The sequence below is a fragment of the Pongo abelii genome, chromosome 15, assembly GCF_028885655.2.
Source record: "Pongo abelii isolate AG06213 chromosome 15, NHGRI_mPonAbe1-v2.0_pri, whole genome shotgun sequence".
In the NCBI taxonomy this organism is placed as follows: Eukaryota; Metazoa; Chordata; class Mammalia; order Primates; family Hominidae; genus Pongo; species Pongo abelii.
In genome coordinates this window covers 111,350,871-111,371,025 of record NC_072000.2, presented here as the reverse complement: position 1 = coordinate 111,371,025, position 20,155 = coordinate 111,350,871, and the positions used below count along the sequence as shown (strand labels likewise).

The 20,155-nt window shown below is 40.7% G+C and overlaps 1 protein-coding gene across 1 annotated transcript; it reads left to right on the top strand.

Annotated features, from left to right (window-relative positions):
• The first annotated feature begins 11,349 nt into the window (after positions 1–11,349).
• On the top strand, positions 11,350–17,649 carry LOC100937558 (uncharacterized). The gene is made up of 4 exons (XM_063715344.1): positions 11,350–11,503; positions 11,607–12,025; positions 13,081–13,173; positions 17,437–17,649. Exons 1-4 carry the CDS (start codon positions 11,350–11,352, stop codon positions 17,647–17,649), a joined length of 879 nt encoding a protein of 292 aa, XP_063571414.1.
• Positions 17,650–20,155: the final 2,506 nt, after the last annotated feature.

The following is a 20,155-nucleotide window of genomic DNA, read 5'->3' as shown; positions in this document are numbered from 1 at the left end:
TCACGTCTGACCCCTCTCCTGACACTAAAGCCAACAGAGAGGCTGGGCCAGGGTCAGTGTCATGTAGAAGCTCACAGATTTCACGTCTGACCCCTCTCCTGACCCTAAAGCCAATCAGCAGCAGCACTGACCTGGTGCTCCTTTTGCTCCCAATCCATGTTCTTTCTTTGGAGTGTTTGTTCTCCCTTTTTATTTGCTTTTCCTGTTTCCTGAAAAAGAAATAAATGGTCCCCTTGGTCTACATTCCAGGGCTCAAGGCATTTTCTTGGAGCTCAGGTGGGGCTCAGGCTGTGGCTCCTGCAGCCACGTGGGAGAGGCTGATGGGACTTCCTTCTCTCCCCATTATCTCAGGACCCCCCATTGTGTTGTGTGTAGGCTTATCTGGGAATGCAATTGGCCATTAATAGTGAAGGGGATAAACTTATTTGATCAAAATGGGATGTGGATGTGGAATTAACCCTGTTCCATGCACACTGTCAGAGTCATCTGCTTCAAAAGTAGTGTTAGAAAGAGCTTGTGAACTTTATCAGAATCAAGATGGAGCCACTTGTGTTAAAACCCTAATAAATCTGGCCAGGTGCAGTGGCTCACGCCTGTAATCCCAGCACTTTGGGAGGCCGAGGCAGGCAGATCACAAGGTCAGGAGATCAAGACCATCCTGGCTAACACAGTGAAACCCCGTCTCTACTAAAAAATACAAAAAAAATTAGCCAGGCATGGTGGCAGGCGCATATAGTCCCAGCTACTCCAGAGGCTGAGGCAGGAGAATGGCATGAACCCGGGAGGCAGAGCTAGCAGTGAGCCGAGATTGCGCCACTGCACTCCAGCCTGGGGGACAGTGTGTGATACTCCATCAAAAAAAAAAAAAAAAAAAAACTAAAAAACCTAATGAATGAATCTGGGGAAGGCCATGAAGGAGGGTTCTAACACACATACTCCTGATAACAAGAACTGTCATAAGGAGACTCTGCATAACCACAACCTTGCACAAAGGCCACCACAAATTTAAAAGAGTTACTTCTCCAAGTATATCTGCCCAGCAACTGCTTGTTCTACCTTACACCGATGTCACCCTTGTTATTGATTCTTCTAGCCCAGGATAATTATCTCAAAATGGCTTGTGTAACCCTCCTCATTTTTTCTTAATTCTTCATCTTTCTTTACCAACCTGAATGCGCCCATACATATTTCAATTGCAATACACATCCTAGAATAAATATTATTATATTTTAGAGTCTCTCTTTGTCCGTTCTTTAGGGTTGACAAACTACAAATGGACATGCCACTTTTATGTGAGGCACAGAGGTTGAAACTTTTTGGAGATGTCTAAGAATATCCAGTGTCCATAAGATCATCCATCAGTAAGTGCAGGCTGGAGGTCCCAGAGAGAGGCGAAGCTGCTGAATCACCGTGGAATTTTATTTTCTCCAGTTCTGCTCTGATGGAATCAGGCCCACCTGTTTTTATCGATGACAGGCTACCTAATCTAGAGTCAGCTGATGACAGTTTATTTTTATTTTATTTCATTTTATTTATTTGTTTATTTATTTATTTTTGAGACGGAGTCTCACACTCTCGCCCAGGCTGAAATGCAGTGGCACGGTCTCAGCTCACTGCCACTACTGCCTCCTGGTTTCAAGCAATTCTCCTACCTCAGCCTCCCAAGTAGCTGGCATTGCTGGCATGTGCTACCACTCCCAGCTAATTTTTGTATTTTTAGTAGAGACGGGGTTTTGCCGTGTTGGCTGGGTTGGTCTCCAACCTCTGACATCAGGTGATCCACTTGCCTGGGCCTACCAAAGTGCTAGGATTACAGGTGTGAGCCACCACGACTGGCCGATGACAGTTTTAATAACATCTAACACCTATTAAGTAAATTCACTAACACCACCTATATTAGTGTTGGATTGAATAACTACAAAATCTACCCTAACCACATGTACTATAAAACTTACAATTAATAACATGAGATCTATGTTCTTAAATTTTTTAAGGTGAAATACTGACAACTTTGCAATCAGGCAGTGATGATTTTGCTAATGAGTTGTAGAGGTTGCATGTATATTTGGGATACTAACACTTTTTCTGATGTGTGGCTGCTATTATAGTCTCCCATTCTGTAGGCTGGAATTTTTTCCACGCTTTGTAGAATTTTTTTTTAATGTATTTCCACTTGTTCAGTTCTGCTTTTGTTGTCTGTGCCTTTAATGTGAAATATAGGAAATCAAAAAAAAAAGGAAATCATTGCTAATATTATTTTGGGTGGAGGAAATTTTACAATTTCAGGCCTTACATTTAACTATTTTGCCCATTTGGAGTTAATTTTTGTGTTTATTCTAACCTAAAATTCTTAATTATTTGCATGTGTAAATCTAGTTTTTCTAACACCCTCTTAGGAAGAGACTTGGATTTATTAATTGTATATTGTTGGTTCTCATGCTGAAAATCAGTTTGCCATCCATATATCAGTTTATTTCTGAGTTCTCTCTGTATATTTATGGCAACATCCCTGATTTTATCACTCTATTTTTGTAATTACCTTTGAAATCTGGAAGTAAAATGCCTTCAAGTTCATTCTTGCCATGTTACAGATATTATAGTAAAATATTTTAACCTTTCTCTATTAAGTATGATAATATGTATGACTTTTCATAATGCCTTATATTATGTACAGGTTATATTCTTGCGTTCATACATTTTAGAGTTTTTATTATAAAATCTTATATTTTAAAATGTTATTTCTGTGTCTGGTGAGAAGTTATTGGGATTTTTTTCTTTATTTTCTTACGTTAGCCCACCAAATCTATTAATTTGAGGATATTGAATCACCTGTGCATCTCAAAAATAAATTTGAGTTTGTCATGGTGCATGATCCTTTTAAAATCTTATAGAGCGTACTTGACTATTATTTGGGAGTAGTTTATTTGTATATATTAAGAATATTTGTCTAAAGTTGAATTTTCTTCTTTTGCCTTTGTCTATTACTGGTAATATGGTAATTGTAGCATTTTAGAAAGAGTCTAGAAGGTTGGCACCTCATCAATTTTTGAAAAAGTTAGAGAATGGTTGGCATGACTCTTTTAAATGCTGAGAGTCATTTTTTAATCTAACATATAACCTATCATAAAGAATATTTAAGTGTGCTTGGGAAGCATGCGTATTACACCGCGTTCAGTTGGAATGTTCTGTAGATGTTTATTAGGTCCGTTTGTTCAATACTGTTGTTTAAGTCCACTGGCTTCCTAAGAATTTTTTTGTGGATGTTCTATACATTATTGAGGGTGAGGTGCTGAAATCTCCTCTCTTTTATTGTTTTCTATTTATGCCTTCATATCTCTTAAAGTTGGTTAATGCAGTTATATTTCTATTTTTACAAATATATAAAATAGAAATAAAATAATATTTGTTTAGTAATTTTAATGGGAAGATCACATAATCAGAAATTATATTTTCCCAAATGCTGCCATCACCACTAAACCCATCCAGGAGTCTCACATCTGCTCTGGGCTCTGTCTGTCTTCAGGAGTCCCACCTCAGCATTTGCTAGAGAGGAGGAGACAGAAAAATAGGGCCCTCCCTCTCCTGATGAAAACCATCCCAGCTGTGACCCTACAGTTCTGGCAGAAGAGGCCTAGTCCTGAATTCCCAAGAGTTTTGATTTGATGATCAGCTCTGAACACACATGGCTCACCACAGAGTTAGGGCTGAGCTGGGTTTTTCTTCTTGTGATTTTAAAAGGCAAATAATGGAGAACTAGGGGCATTGAGTGTGAGTGGATATCAGTGAAAAAACAGTGATTATGTGTGGCAGTTTCTTATCAAAATGTCCCTATGTTTGTAGGTGTCTAGTGTGAGGTGCAAGTGGTGGGGTCTCAGGGAGAGGCAAGAGGCAGAAAAGCGCTCAGGAGGCCGGGTGAGGCTGTAGACACTGTCAGCCCACTATGCCAATCTCACAACAGTGCTGGAGAAGGTGGGAGTCTGATGGAGCTTCCTAACAATGCTGTGGTCCAAGCTAAGTCCGTCAAGGCCATTGGTTCTTCCTGTTGCATAGCTGCCCATCAAGAATCCACTATGTGTACAGTCATTGTTTGGGAGGAGATCAAGCATGTGTCTGTTTGTCAAAAACTGGGTGATGGTGCCAGAGAGCTGTGCCGGGTGCCTGGTCCCAGTGCTCCCTGATGTTGGAGGTATGGGAGGTCTGTTCTCAGGGTCGAAAAACCGTTTATGGATATGTACATAAGAGAACTTGATTGTACTTGGCTCTCTTAGATGACATGGAGAAGCAAGCACACAGCCTGCAAACAATTGTAATTTCCTACTTTACCCCAAGTTCGTGGTTTCTTGTAAACTTTGGTTTCTGTCCAAGTACAAAGATATTGATTACAGTGAGTTTGGTTCTTTCCATACACTAACCTTCACTTCCCCCAGATAAAGAGCACATTGTCCTTACTCTGAGTCTGAGGGAGGAGAAGGTCCTGTACAACTAAGGGCCTGCAGAGACCCCCGTGTGCAGCTTTGCAGAGTCAGATGTTTCCTCATGTGAGGTGACCTCCACTGCCAGTGATTGCTACTCACATCTAATGTTGGATTGAGTATTAGGACACCCTTTAGGCTATCACAGGTCAACCTTATTCTGAAAATCACCATTATCATAGATAGAGCTGATAACCCAATGCCCAATCTCCTGACAGCATTTTCTCTTTCTTATTTGGTTCAAAGTTTGGAGAAAAAAATGTGACCATATATTTATCTAATTCTAACCTCAGAATCTACTATTTTCTCTAGTGGACCAAGAAATTTCAAAAAAAGTGAGCTCTTCATTCTCATCAAAATGGGCATATTTGTGAATTTCAACGTGTTGTTCAGAACCTGTGCATGCCGACAACTGTGTTTTTCATTGCACTCTTGGCCTCTTGAAGCCCTCACAGACCATCTCCTTCAACTGTGCCATCTCTGCATTCTCCATCACAGTCAGTGCTTCCTGCTGGAGCTGGATCCATCAGCCCCCCAGGGAAGGGACTGGAGTGAATTAGGTGCACAGATCATGAGGCAGAGCACATTCCAACCCACTCCTCAAGAGTCCAGTCACCATCTCCAGATCCACATCCAAAAAACAGTTTCTTCTACAGCTGAGCTACCTGAGCAACGAGTACACAACCATGAGTTTTTATACAAAAGACACAGTGAGGGAAACCCACTGTGAGCCCAGATACAAACCTCCCTGCAGGGAAGCTGAGGAGCAGCACGAGGCGATCAGGACACCAGGGGGCGCTCAGGATATATCAAGGCAGGTGGAAGAGGGAAAAGGTGCTGGAGATGGGGTTTGGCATCACCATCATATTTCACCACTGGACACCCGCCACTATGTTTATTCTCATGTACGTGATTCTGTGTATCATTAGAAAATGGCATTTATGTAAATATATAAGCAAATGTAGGTGCATCAAGTCGTCCTCTCCATCTTGTGTGGACCTTTTCCAAAAAGAATCTGAGTCTCTGTGTTTATTTGAGCACTTCATAAATTATGGTCAATTATGTAGGATCTCCTTCTCTCTTCTTTCCTCCTTCTCTCTCACTCACAAACTCACTCTAGCACACAGAATTCTACAACTTCAATCACCTGATGTGTTGAAGACAATTGGTTAAACGGCAGCTTTTCCAGTTTAGCTCCTGTTCATATAGCTGTAAGAATAAGAACGTTGTGTTTCTCAGCTGCTCATTTCTCTAAGATGAGTATTAGGTTTTAAATAATACCCAGATACTGAAAGCAATCCAAATATCAATCAGCAGCTTAATCAGTAAACAAATTGTGGTAAATTCATTCACTGGAAAAACACCCATTGTTACAATGAGGTACAGCTGGATATACTCAACAGCAAAGGTATAGGCACAAGTACATATGATGAGGAAAATAAGACAAATGAACAAAAGTACATACATGCAATTCCTTTTTTATAATTTCTACAAAATGAAAAGTAATCTGAAGTTACATAAAGAAAACCAGTAATTGACTCTAGACGTGGTGTGAGAAGGGAAGGTGTAGGAACCAGAGAAAGGAAGGTGTAGGAACCAGAAATTTTAGGAAAACGAGGAAATTTTGAGCATAGTTGATTTTTTCTATGTTGAGAAAAGTAACGGTTATGTCACTACTTGTCAAATTGTACACGTTACGGAATGGCTATTATTTGCTAATTTGACCTCATTAAAATATTACAAATTTAAACTTGTATAATTTGGTAGAAAATGAGTTAGACAGAGATGAATAAAATATATGATAAATAAAAAAAGAAAATCATAGAACGTTGGCTTAAGTACTTCACTCATAAAGTGAAGAAATTTTAAATTTCTCAACACAGAATTAAAGATTTAATTAAATACATATATGAAATCAAAGACTCCTGAATATACATGTGAATAAACTCTAAGCCTAACTCTATCTTTAGGAAAGCATTAGAATACAACAAAATAATGTCATGATTTCATTACATAACGGGGGTTAATGAAACCACAGCAGGCATGTCCAGCTGTGTCCTGGGGTTGGTTCAGGGAACAGGTGTGTCCTGTGGTTAGGAGCCGTGACACCAAGCTCACAACATTTGTTCTAGTTGACACCATACAAAGACCAACAGATCTCAACTAAAATGTAGTGTGAATGTCACACCCGTGGGTGCCACACACTCCCCCATGTGAATATGGAAAGATTAATTACCCCTTGAGGTGTCTGCTGAGATTAGTGCCTGTCTCTCAGGAATGTCCAAAATGGCTCGATCGAGCAAGAAAGGAGACTGGCTCACAGTTGCTCTAGTGGTTTGGTGGTGGAGGCAGAGTGAGGGTTCTTACAGAAATGAATCTGTGGGGTTTCAACCTCCAGATGGCATCAAATGAGGGAGTTCCTGTGATTCCTAACAAGATTCACCTTGTGTTGGAAAGAAAGGACATGATGGAGATGAGCATTAAGTTATCAACAGTCAGACATCAAAACAATAGTCTGATGACTTATTCTATGTAGCAACTATACAAATCGTGAATAAAAAGAAAAGATCAGTCCAATATGGGTGGACAACAACCAAGTCTACAAAAAAAATGAGAAGACTGCTTATAAGAATAAGCAAATTATAATGAAAAGGAGGAGGAAAACGAGGAGAAAGAGGTGAAAGGCACGGGGCAGGGGATTAGACAAGGGTCCTGTTCCAACGTCTTGCGTGGGGACGTTTCACCATCTAAAACCATCCGCTTATTCTGAATATCTTAAGTGAACTATCTGCTCCAAAACATCACAAGCCCCAGAGGACTCCTGAGGATACTCAGTTTACTATCTTCTATTTCAGTAGCCTTATAATTGTGTAAAATTCTTAGTTATTGTTATTATTATTAGAGAATAGGGTCTCACTCTGTCACACAAGTTGGAGTGCAGTGGCACAATCATACCTCACTGTAACCTTGAACTCCTGGCTCACATAATCCTTCTGTCGCAACCTCCTAAGTAGCTAGGACTAGACGGGGTCTCTCTATGTTGCCCAGGCTGGTCTCAAACACCTGGTCTCATGTGATTCCCCTGGTTTTGCTTCTCAAAGTGGTGGAATTATGGGCATGAGCCACCACATCTGGACTGAACTGATTCTTTAGTTGCAAAATATCAACCCAAGAACTGACTCCCTGAATTTTTTCTGAAGTGTTTTGGTTAATAGTGCCTGATAAGATTTATCCCAATGTTTCAACAGCAGAATTTTTTCCTATGTTTCTTCCAATAGATATAATTTCTTGGTTGAAGATCGCAAAATATTGCTAAAAGATGACCTAAAAAGGCAACCTTAACAGTTTGGTGATTGGAGTGAGTATAAAAATTGCTTTCAATATTGTGTAACACACACCTCCTGCAGCAGGATGAAGGTGAGCAATGAAGGTAAAATTTCTAAATGTATGAATCTTCCAGCTCCCGAGTCATAGGGCAATAACGGATGAATCCTGAGGGAGGGACCAGAATGCCTTAGTGCTAGTGGGATAATCGCCGGCCAAGAGATTTTCCATATTTTATTAAAGTTTTTATATTTTTTATTTAAAGATGCCATTTTTCAACGTATCCAGAATATTGTTAATAGGTCTGATTTCTGTATGATATGAACAATGGCAATGCCTTCTATATTTAGATAATATTACAAACCAGGTTAAGACTCAATGTTTCCTATAATGATGCACCAGAACATTATTCTAGTTTGCATATTAGTTTTTTTCCTTTTTGTTTGCATTCGGTTTCACATTTATATGTCAGGACTGTAGAATGTACGATTCTATTTAAAACTGTCGTTTCTTGCTGTCCATTTTGATGGGGCTTCCGGAAGATTTAAAAACCTCCTCTGCCTGCAGCACCGTTTAAAATTCTGCACTACAGTAGAACATCTGTGTTTAATCCTGGTCTTTGGTTAATTGACAAGCTCTAATAAGTGCAATAACTTCTGCCTTCTTGGCTGATTTTACATCAGGTAGAGGAATATATCCTAAATGAATGTACTAGTAATATAAATTATTAGTTACTAACCACCATTTTATTACTTAGGTGTTATTCATAAAGAAATAATGCTAAATCAAGGGTCTCAATGGGAATATTACCTAAGGGATATACAAAATATTTTGTGAATCTAGATAAAATAGATGTGAATACACACTTAGTATCTAGCCATGTCTCCTGTCTATCACATTATTAACCACACAGTAACTGAATTCACTTGGGACTTGTCCTAATTTTCAAATTTATTACTTATTTATGTTAATACTTCTAGGTTATCATGTGCAACTATTTTAGCAGATAGTGAAGAAAGACAACTCAGGCTGACTAAACAATGAGGAAAATCACAACCTGATGAAACAGGAAGCCTGGATATGAGTGGCTCCAGGATTGAATGATTTGACAGCTCATGTGCCCAGGAAGTTTCTTTTCTCAATTTTCCACACTGATATATCCAGAAAGTCAGCTTCACTCCCCAGGGGACTCCCATCATACAGTGACATGGTGACAACATTCCCAAGGTTCACACACATATATTAAATATTGTCTGGAAGTGGGGAAGAGACATTTCTGCAATTATTTTCTGAAGGACCAGGAATACCTCAACAGACCATCTCTCCTGCCTCCATGACTAGAACTGCACCACGTGCCCACATGGACCCTCATCCCTGATGGGGACAATAAGAATCCATTAATGAGTCTGACTATGTTATATAAATTACTAAAGACTGATATAAAGGTTTCAAAAACTAATTGAAGTCTGTCCTACTATGTCCACCAGAGACTACAGATCCTCCAGTGATACCTTCTTTGTCTTTTCTGCTTGACTTTGTCTCTTCACCTTTTTCTGTCCTCCAGAGAATCTCTTTCAGCTCCCTCAGGTGCATTCAAGTGTTTTATTTAACTGACAATTTCTAAACTGGTGGAAGACATTAGACTAAATGGTCCATATTCCTAGGTCCACGTTCCTTGGTCCATATTCCTAGGAAGGCATTGTGACCCTGGGTCTACGTGTGACCTTGCGAGTGTTCCTGACCCTCCTCCAGAGGAGATGCTGGTCTGTGTGTTCTTGCCACTTCCCCTGGGGTAGAAGACTCCTGTTTTCGCCAGGCGTTCCCTCCCGCAGCTCCAGTGTTCTCCATAGGTGTCATCACCTTGCAGATTTGCTGCCCTGCCCTGCAGACTAAGGCTCTGATTCCATCAGAATGATAGGGAAGCTGCTTCTCAACAGATCTTTGGTGTTCCCATCCCAATTCCTGAGGTGTTGAACAAGTGCACCTAGGAATCTGGTTTCAGTGACCTGCCCCTGCAGGGTAAATTCCTAGTTCTGTAGTGGGAATTAGGGAGCTGGGTCTGAATACATTTCAGAAGTGTGGGCTCTTGTTGTTTCCTAGACAGACACTTGGGGAAAGGAAGATTTTTGTGACTGTCCCCTTTCTTGGGGAAAGGGATTCAAGAGGATAGGATAGTTCTTCAGTATATGATCCCTTACAATTTCACACGACAACATGCTTACCACACACAATTTCAAGCAACCCAAAATATATTTCGATTTTTTCTTGTAATAGGTTATATGTCATACTCCAGACTCTGCCATAGAAATATGTAATTTCAAACCCTGCCTTTGTTACTCTCTACAAGAACTTGCTTCTCCTTAAACCAGATTTGTTGTTTGTTTGAAACTTTAAATATTGCAAGTATTAAAGAAAATTTTCAAACTTCCATCTTCTCTGTTTATCTGTTATTGTTGATGCAGTTGTACAAATAAGAAAAAGATATTCCTTTTCTATGTACATCTCCAAGCTTAATAGCAGATCCTTAGTAAGACCTAGAATAATAAAAAAATCCAATATTGTTCAGCCGCTTAATAGAAAAACAAATTATGGTAAATTTGTCTGCTAGAATGCTACCCAGTATTTATAGTAAAAAAGTCTGCTATACCAAACTATGAGGTAAAGTATCTAATTGTTTATGTTAAGTAACCCAAATAAATAAGAATATATACTATGTTATTTCATTTATATACATTCTGATAAATTAAAATGAATCTGCAGCAACGTAAAGATCAGTAGTTGCCAGGGAAAGGGGTAGAAGGATTAAAGGGAAAAGGGCGAAGAATACAGAAGAACAAAAGGAAATATTGAGAATTCTCTTGTCCACCTTGATAACGATGACGGTTCCATCATGTTTATCAACTGTACAATATAAATATATGAAAGATTATTATATGTAAACTAAAACTTGTTAAATTTATTACAAGCAAACAAATGGATACTTAGACAAGGAAGGAATGATAGAAAGATAGAAAAATGTATATTAAATTTCAAAAATACCTAAGAACTTATCTGCCTGAATCCTAGTTCTCACCATATTTTAGGTGAATGCTAGAGTGCAGCAAAATTACACATGTTCTCAATACAGAAATTGGGCTCCACAACCACACTAGGCATCCCCAGCTCTGTCCTGGAGTTGGTTCAGGGAGTAAGTGGGGCCAGTGATGAGGAGCACAGGGAAAGATACCGAGGCTTACCTATCCGGACATGAGCTCTTAAATACACCCTTAGCCCATTTTCCATGTGTGGTTTACTTTCACATCTGTACATGGAGAAACATTGACTGCGACAAAACATAATTTACATAAATATGTAAAAATAAAATAAGGTGATCAGTTCAAAGTGTTTATCACAGCATAATTTTATAAGACAACATATTTTCCAAATACCATCATTGTCACCAAACTCCTGCAAGGCACAGTCATCTTATCTGGGCCTTGTCCTCTCCTCAGGCGTCCCACATCAGAGTTTGCTATATAGTAGGAGACATGCAAATAGGGCCGTCCCTCTGCTGATGAAAACCAGCCCAGCCCTGACTCTGCAGCTCTGGGAGAGAAGCCCCAGCCCTGGGATTCCCAAGAGTTTCCGCCTGGTGATCAGTACTGAACACAGACCACCAACCACGGAGTTGGGGCTGAGCTGGGTTTTCCTTGTTGATATTTTAAAAGGTAATTCATGGAGAACTAGAGATACTGAGTGTGAGTGGACATGAGTGAGAGAAACAGTGGATATGTGTGGCTGTTTCTAATCACGATGTCTCTGTGTTTGCAGGTGTCCAGTGTGAGGTGCAGCTGGTGGAGTCTGGGGGAGGCTTGGTAAAGCCTGGGGAGTCCCTGAGACTCTCCTGTGCAGCCTCTGGATTCACTTTCAGTAACTACTGGTTGAGCTGGGTCCGCCAGGCTCCAGGGAAGGGGCTGGAGTGGGTTGGCCGTATTAAAAACAAAGCTGATGGTGGAACAGCGGAATACGCCGCGTCTGTGAAAGGCAGATTCACTATCTCAAGAGATGATTCAAAGAACACGCTGTATCTGCAAATGAACAGCCTGAAAACCGAGGACACGGCCGTGTATTTCTGCACCAGAGACACAGTGAGGGGAGGTCAGTGTGAGCCCAGACACAAACCTCCCTGCAGGGGCGCGCGGGGCCACCAGGGGGCGCACGGGACAGGACAGGACAGGTCCCAGGAGCAGGTGCAGGGGGAGGTTTCCTTTCTCCTCAGCTGGAAAAGTCAGGATTGCATTTGCAGAACTCTGGAGCTTTCTAGGCTGTGATATTGTATTACTTGTATTTATTATGAATTTATTATTGTTAGTATTTAAATTTTAATAATTATTAAAATTCTGTATATAAGTATTTTTAAGTATATACTTTCAAGAAATAAACATTCCTAATTATTTGCACTGATTCCTCCAGAGTTTTATTAACATTTGTTGACATCAGCAACTACATAGCTATAGGGACATAAATCTATGGCCGTAGATATATGTACAGTCCGGGAACGGTGGCTCGTGCCAGTAATCCTAGTTCTTTGGGAGGCTGAGGCAGGTGAATTACTTGAGGTTAGGAGTTCGAAACCAGCCTGGCCAGCATGGCAAAAGCCCGTCTCTACTAAAAATACAAAAAGTATCCGGGTGTGGTAGCACACACCTGTAATCCCAGCTACCCGGGAGGCTGAGGCAGGAGAATTGCTTGAACCCAGCAGACGGAGGTTGCAGTGAGCCAAGATTGTGCCACTGTACTCCAGCCTGGGCAACAGGGCAATACACCATCTCACACACAAAAAAAGAAAAAGACAGAAAGATGTATCAATACACAGACCTATGCATACATGCTAGGCATTCATACTAAACATTACAATAAAATAATTCCAAAAATATTTCCTGAAGAATCAAACTCAATGATGAACTAAGTGTAAATTATTAGAGTCATTCCTAATTAATTTCAGTTGTTTTTATTTGTTTACATGAATTGATTTCTAGTTGTTCATTTAAAAGTAGTATATTGGTCAATTCCAAAGACCTCAGAGTAAATTTCAAATGTCACAATAAATAAGAAGAATTTGAGGTGATTAATGATAATTATCTTAATTCTTAATTATCATAGTTATTCCATATTGCATTCACAAATCACAACATTGCTTCTTAACTTGTAAATATAAACAACCATAATTTGTGAATTTACAATAAAATTTTTTATTTTATTTTTTAAAATTTATCCCAGATCATTATGTTTTCTGGACTTCCAGATCTCATTGGATCATCTCAAGGGCCCATCCGCACCCCTGTCTCCTGAAGGCTTCTGGGAGTGGCTGCGGGACAAGCAGAAGCAGGTGCCCCGTGTGAGTCCCCACGACCTGGATCCTCCCTCTCCTTGGATTAGGCCGTCTCCTCGAGATCACAGGGCTCTTCATTATCCTTACCCCGCTGTTGTACCAAGCAAGCAACATCACACTTCAATTCACCACCCTTTGCTTCAATTTTCCAAAATGATATGAAGGCAATAAATTTTACAGTAAGTTGATCAGCAGCTAATGGGCCGAGGCTTTTTTCATATGCCAGGTTTCTTCTCAGGACTTTCCATGTGCTAGGTATTTTCCATGTCTTTATGAGATGAGATACTAATGTATCCACATTGGAGATTGCCCTTCTAAGTAGGCTCTGGGTCACTCACTCCTTTTGTAGTAATCACCACACAAGTCCCATATAGAAGGAATTGGAAAATCCCTGGGTGAACCCAGATTGTGTAGAGCCCTGTGGTGTTTAATAATGTCATGGAGTTAAAGTCAGTGAGAAACACCTTTAGCTGTGCACGGTGACTGAATTTGCACATTACTCTAGCAAAGCTTCCTTCCCATGACAAACATGAATGCCAATTATTGGATTAATATGAGCGGCATCACAGTAGGAAAACTGATGTCAAAAACTTACATCCTTTAAATAAAATCCTGTATTAGACAAGGTGGGGATGGATCAACACCCATGTGAATGTTGCACTTCAGGGCCCGGCACTTGGAAGAGCCCCTCCATGGCACAGAGAAGGCCCCTATAAATGTGGCTGCAATAACCACATTCAATGAGTTTTGTAGAATAAGTGCTGAAGAAGTCAACTGGAAGTGCCCTGAAATCTCATACCTTCTGCATAGAAAACTCCAAATAAATTGTCATACGCTTGAAAAACATGAATGCGGAATTAGCACTAATGAGTTGTGACTATGAAATAGCTCTCTTCCAAGTTGCGGGTCTATTCTTTCTCTCCTGCCAGCAAAGTCAACATGATTGCTCTCTTGTCTTGGATGAAAGAGTTACAACAGCTCCTTTTCTTTCTGAGTCACAGCCTTGTGAAGTCTCTCCCCAACAGCTGTGTTGTCAACTACAATATTTCCTAAAAATAAATAAAATACTTCATGAACCTAAATTCAAGGGGAAAAAAATCAGCTTGTTTCCTTCATAATTTTTGTTTAAAGTGTTACCTACTAAAGAAAGGCTATTATATTTTACAATTTTTTATTTATAATTAATTATTTTGAAGGGGAAATCATTTATAGGGCCATTACATTGTATTAAGTAACACATGTAGTGTTTTAAAGATCAAATTCCCTCCAAATGCAGAAATACATACTACGTAAGCTCCAGAGAAGAGATGCCCGCCAGGGGCCATGGCTGTCTCAGGAAAGCCTGAAATCAGTCTCTCCCCAGTTGCCAGGACAGGGCTCCAAACATGCAAATTTATCTTCAATCTCTTGGGTTAAGTCTCACTCTCATCATGTGGGAGCTGACGAATCTCTTCTCAGACAAGACAGAAAATCTCTGGAGATGGCAGAGCTGTGGTCTCAAAGAAAATGAGATGGCCTGTCTTCTCCTGTGCATGTTGACAGCTACTGAAGGTGAGTGTTTCAGATGTCACACGTAGGTCTTTGAAATATTTATGAGTGCAGGTGACTGACAGAAACTGATTATCTTTGTCCCTAGGTGTCCTGTCCCAGGTGCTATTGCAGGAGTTGGGTCCTGGACTGGTGAAGCTCTCTTGGACCCTCTCCCTCCCCTGCACTGTCTCTGATTTATCCATAACAAACAGTGGTACCTACTAGCATTGGATCCACAAGCCACTGGGAAAAGGCCTGCAGTGGCTGGGAGAAATAGGTTATTCTGGAGTCACCAAATACAACCCATCCTTCTGGAGCCACAGCAGCATCTCCTGTGACATATTGAAAAAACCGTTATTCCTCCAGCTGAGCTCCAACACAGCTCTGTGTTACTGTGTGAGAGGAACATTGAGGGAACATTAGTGTGAGCCCCGACACAAACCTCCCTGAAAAACAGTGGAGGACACCAGGAACACTCAGGTTACACCACGAATGGGGCCTAGACCCAGAGGAAGGTACACATGGTGATATTTTTTAAGGTATTGATTTTTTCAATTACTATTTAGAAAAAAAAAAACATACTTACTTTAGGGCACGCATTAATCCCGTCTCCATGACATTGCTTGAGGGACAGACACACAGACCAATGGAACAGAATATGAGTGACTTTGGATCAAGAACAGAAACTGTAAAACTTCTAAAGAAACATAGGGGACAAGCTCCAAGACGGTGGTCTGAGCAATAATTTTCTGGACACTATTGCCAAAACATAGGCAACAAAAGCAAAGATAGGCAAATGGGGTTGCATCAGACTACAGATTTCTGCAGATCAAAGAATACAATTAACAGAAGGAGGAAACAATCCACAGGTTGGCAAAAATTTTACAAAATTAGGCATCTGATAAGAGGAATGTATCCAAAATATATAAGAGAGCCAAACCACTCAATAACAAAAGCAACAAAAACAACAAGTGACCCTATTAAGAATAGCCAAAAGACTTGAATGTACATTTTTCAGAAGAGTAAATACAATTAGAAAACAGATATATAAAAAATTTAAACATGACTAATAATTAGAGAAATTTAAATTTAATCCACAATTAAGTATCACTTCATAGATGTTAAATGACTATCTTCAGAAAGATGAAAAATGACAAGTATCTGTGAGGAAGATGTGAAGAAAAGGGCATTTTTGTACACTGTTAGTGAAAATGCAAATTATTAACGTGATTACGAATAACATATAAAAGCCTTTCAAAAATAGAAATAGATCTATGATAGTATCCAGCAACCCCACCACTGACCATGTATTTTTTAAAAATGAAATCAGCAGTCAATGAGATATCCACACATCCATATTCGTTGCAGCATTATTTACAATAGTAAAAATATGGAAACATCTTAAATTCCCATCACTGGATGAATGAATAAAGAAAACACAGTATATACACATTGGAGTGATGTTCATCCTTTCAAAAAAAAAGGAAATCCTGCATTTGTGACAGCATGCATGAATCCAATGGACCTCATTCTAAGTGCAACAAACCAGACACAGGAGTACAATAATTCATAAGTTGACTGTACTGTATTAAATTGTAGATTCACAGAAATAGAGAGTAGAATGTTGGTTACAAGGTACTGGAGGGATGGACTGGGAAAGGGGAGATTTTGATCAAAGTGTAAAATGTTCCAATTGGACAGAAGAAGTAAATTATGCCCAGAATAACAACGACAGCCACAAAGTATTATATATTTCAGAATTACTAAAAAAAGTAGACGTTAAAGTTTTTCCCACTATGAAATGATAAAATTTTGAGGTGATGGACATGTTAGGTAGCTTGATTTACCCATTCCAAAATGAATACCTGTATCAAAATTACATATCATATTCCACAAACACATACAATAAATATTTGGCATTTATAATTAAATAATTTTTATATTTAAATAATTGTATTAAGAAAACAAAGAGAACAGAGTACAATTGCAAGAATGTAGTTTATACTTATGTACCTTATCATGAATCTGCAAAATAATATAGAAAGAACATTTAACATTCAATAAAAAAGTCAATTCAACAAAAAGTGGTTTAAAAAAACAGTAGTATCATCACAGAAGATTCAGAAATGATACATAAGCATACAAAGAGTTTCACTCTCTTAAAATTAGAATTCCATATGACAGACAATTCCTCCTGACCTTCCTGGGTGGGAGGCACAATAAAGAATGCTAATAATGATTTACTGAGCTTTATATCTGTGTGTTCATCTGTGCTGACTCAGTGGAAGGAATGGAAAAGAAAAAGGAAAAAGGAAAAGATGTAAAGGGGAAAGGAAAGGGAAAAGAAGGAAAATAGAAAAGTAAAGGAGAAAGGAAAGGGAAAAAGGAAGGAAGGAAGGAAGGAAGGAAGGAAGTCATTAGAAGTCATTGCATTGTGTGCACAGGTAATCCTTGGACTCCTCCACATCCATCTCTACTCCAGTGCAATCAAAGTCTGATCAATACATTTTCTAAGTTAAAGAATTTTAAGCTTTTTATATATTGCTAAAAAAACTACTCAGCTGTTTAAATTTTATCAAATTTCCATTACTGAAGTCAGTCTAGTTTTGGGGGTCTATCAATGCCATCAGCAAAAATGACACATGAAGAAATGACATTAAGACATATGAAAACTTCCTGAAAGCTCCGTAATTCAAATCTGCATTCCCATTTTTTCCAAGCCCAGATCACCAAATACAGACCCAGAGTGAGCAGACCTTGCTCCTGGACATGGACAGAGCCCAGGACACTCGGCTACGTGGACCTGAGCACCCGGTGGCGGAGCGGCCTCTGTCCTGCAGGGGGCGCCAAAGGCCCTCTGAGCCCATGGGCGGCCCCGAGGCCGCGCACCGGAGCGGGGACGGGGCTTCCTGTCAGAGCCAGGGGCTTCTTCTCCCTGCCCGGTTAAACTGATCGTCTTCCAACCACTGAGATCTCCTCACTCGCTTGACTTTTGTGAGACAAGTGACGTCTTTGTGGCCCACACTTGCAAAGCAGATTGAAAAGCATGGGCCTGGAGCAGAACCCAAGTGTGGGGTCGGCCACATGACTCCTCCTCGTTTATTTCATCTTCTCTCTCAGACTATCACTCACAGGACTCTGTGAATTAAGTGGTTGTCCCATGTGCAGGACAGTTCTCCAGGTGGCCTCAAACACCCCAGTTCTCCTTCCTTAATGTAGTTCTCAAAAATAACCATAGAATGTTCTGGAAATGCAGCATCCAGAGATAGGGAGGAACTGCCTGGAAAAGCCCAGGCTTTGTTTCTGTTCCTCCGAAAGGATGAAACATCTTGAGTTAGGGAGAAACTGCTCGGGACATCCCGGGCTTTGTTTTTTTCTCTTCTGGAAGCAGGATGTCCTACAGAGCTTTATCACGGGGGTCACTTAGTCCTTGGGAGGTATACCACAGGGTGGTCTCCTCTCAGGGCCCTCAGCTGTGGCACAAGTGGGGCACAGGCTGACAAGACTCCATCCACTGCAAGGAGATGTCTTGAGCCTTGGGAGACCAGTTCACAAGAGATCCCAGGCTTCTGTGGTCCCATGCTGCCTTTCTATAAGTGAGAATCCGCTTGATATAACGTGTTGCATAAGAGTGTGTTCTCCCTTGCTGAACTCAGACACGTTTGTCAGTTTTTCATGGTGAGCCTGCTATTAGATATAGACCTCTATTAGATATAGATATACCTCTATTAGATATAGATATAGACCTCTATTAGATATAACTGGCTCTCACCCAGTGTACTTTCTGAATGGCCATTTTCTCAGAAGAAAATTAAAATTGTTGAGAATTTCTCATAAGTGATCTGCTGTGTCATTCCTCATTGTCCTTGCATGTTCAGTTATGTCTGTCCAGGTTCCACTTATATGTAGAGAGATTAGAGTTCTGCTTCCAGTAACAGGTCAAAGATTACGTTGAGAAAACTTTGGGACTTTGCTCAAACATGTACAGATCTTGAAAGTCATTGCCCCCATTTTTACAACAAGAAACATCCACACAATCTGAACATCGATTATTTTTTGGATTCACCAAGTATATTAGTCCATTTTCACGCATCTGATAAAGACATAACCGAGACTCTGCAATTTACAGAAGTAAAAGTTTTAATTGACTAACTGTTCCACGTGGTAGGGGGGTGGGGGCGCTCACAATCATGGGGAAGGCAAGGAGGAGGAAGTCACATTTTACGTGAATGGCAGCAGGCAAAGAAAGCTTGTGCAAAGTCCCATAATTTTGAAGCCATCAGATTTCATGAAACTATTCCAATTAAGAGAAATTGGCAAAAATGTAGGGGCTAAAGGCAAACATGCAACTCCAAATTTCAGCAAGGCAGTAAAATCTGAAAGCTCCAAAACAATCTCCCTTTATGCTATGTCTCACATCTAGGTCATGCTGATGGACGAGGTGGGTTCCCATGGTCTTGGGAAGCTCCACCCCTGTGGCTTTGCAGGGCACAGCTTCCTCCTAGCTGTTTTCACAGGCTGGCATTGAGAATCTGTGGCTTTTCCAGGTGCATGGTGCAATCTGTAAGTGGATCTACCATTCTAGGGTAGGGGAAATGGTGGCCATCTTCTCACAGTGCCACTAGGCAGAGCCCCAGTGGGAACTCTGTATGGGGGCTTCAACCCCACATTTCCCTTCTGCACTCCCCTAGCAGGTGTTCTCCATGAGTGCCCGACCCTGCAGCAAACTACTGCCTGGACATCCAGGCATTTTAATGCATCTGCTAAAATCTAGGTGGAGGCTCCCACACCTGGATTCTTGACTTCTGTACACCCACAATCTCAACACCAAGTGGAAGTTGCCTAGGCTTCGGGCTTTGAACCCTCTGAAGCCATGGCCTGAGCTGTACCTTGGCCCCTTTGAGTCACTGATAGAGCAGCTAGGATGCAGGGCTACTACAAGAGAAGCACAGAATTGGATGGAGATTGGCTGCCCTCTTTGGTGGTGACTGACATCTAGAAGGACATTCTCCGTCACATCTGGGGAATGTATATAATGGTATGTGGATGTGGATGCCCATACCACATCTATGCTACCTTGAAGTCACCAGGCGGAGAAGCTAGCCTGCATTCAGCAACTCCAGGATGTCTCCTCACAGAAAAAGTGGCCCACTGGCTACATAAGAGGATAGGACATCGGGGACAGGATATCCTTTGAAACATAATGCAGAATTGGGGCCTACCACTACAATAAAATGGAACAGTACGCATGTGTGAGCTGTGCCCTATCCGTGTGCAGGAATGCCCCAGGCCCTTGCTGCATGACACAGGACAGATCACCCAGGGCTGCAGCCCAGCACAGTGGTGGAAGGTAGACTATGTAGGGCCTTTGCCTCTATCTGAGGGCTCCTGCTGTGCTTGGACTTGTGCAGACAGCTGAACAGGCTCATGCAAGCATATCCCAGCAAGCATGCCACCC

What these genes read in the sequence shown, in the direction of transcription:
- LOC100937558 (XM_063715344.1), top strand. Translation starts at nt 11,350, where the DNA reads ATGAAAACCAGCCCAGCCCTGACTCTGCAGCTCTGGGAGAGAAGCCCC. An exon ending in CCTTGTTGATATTTTAAAAG is followed by an intron (nt 11,504 to 11,606) that starts GTAATTCATGGA and finishes CTGTGTTTGCAG; the next exon opens with GTGTCCAGTGTGAGGTGCAG. An exon ending in AGGACAGGTCCCAGGAGCAG is followed by an intron (nt 12,026 to 13,080) that starts GTGCAGGGGGAG and finishes CTGGACTTCCAG; the next exon opens with ATCTCATTGGATCATCTCAA.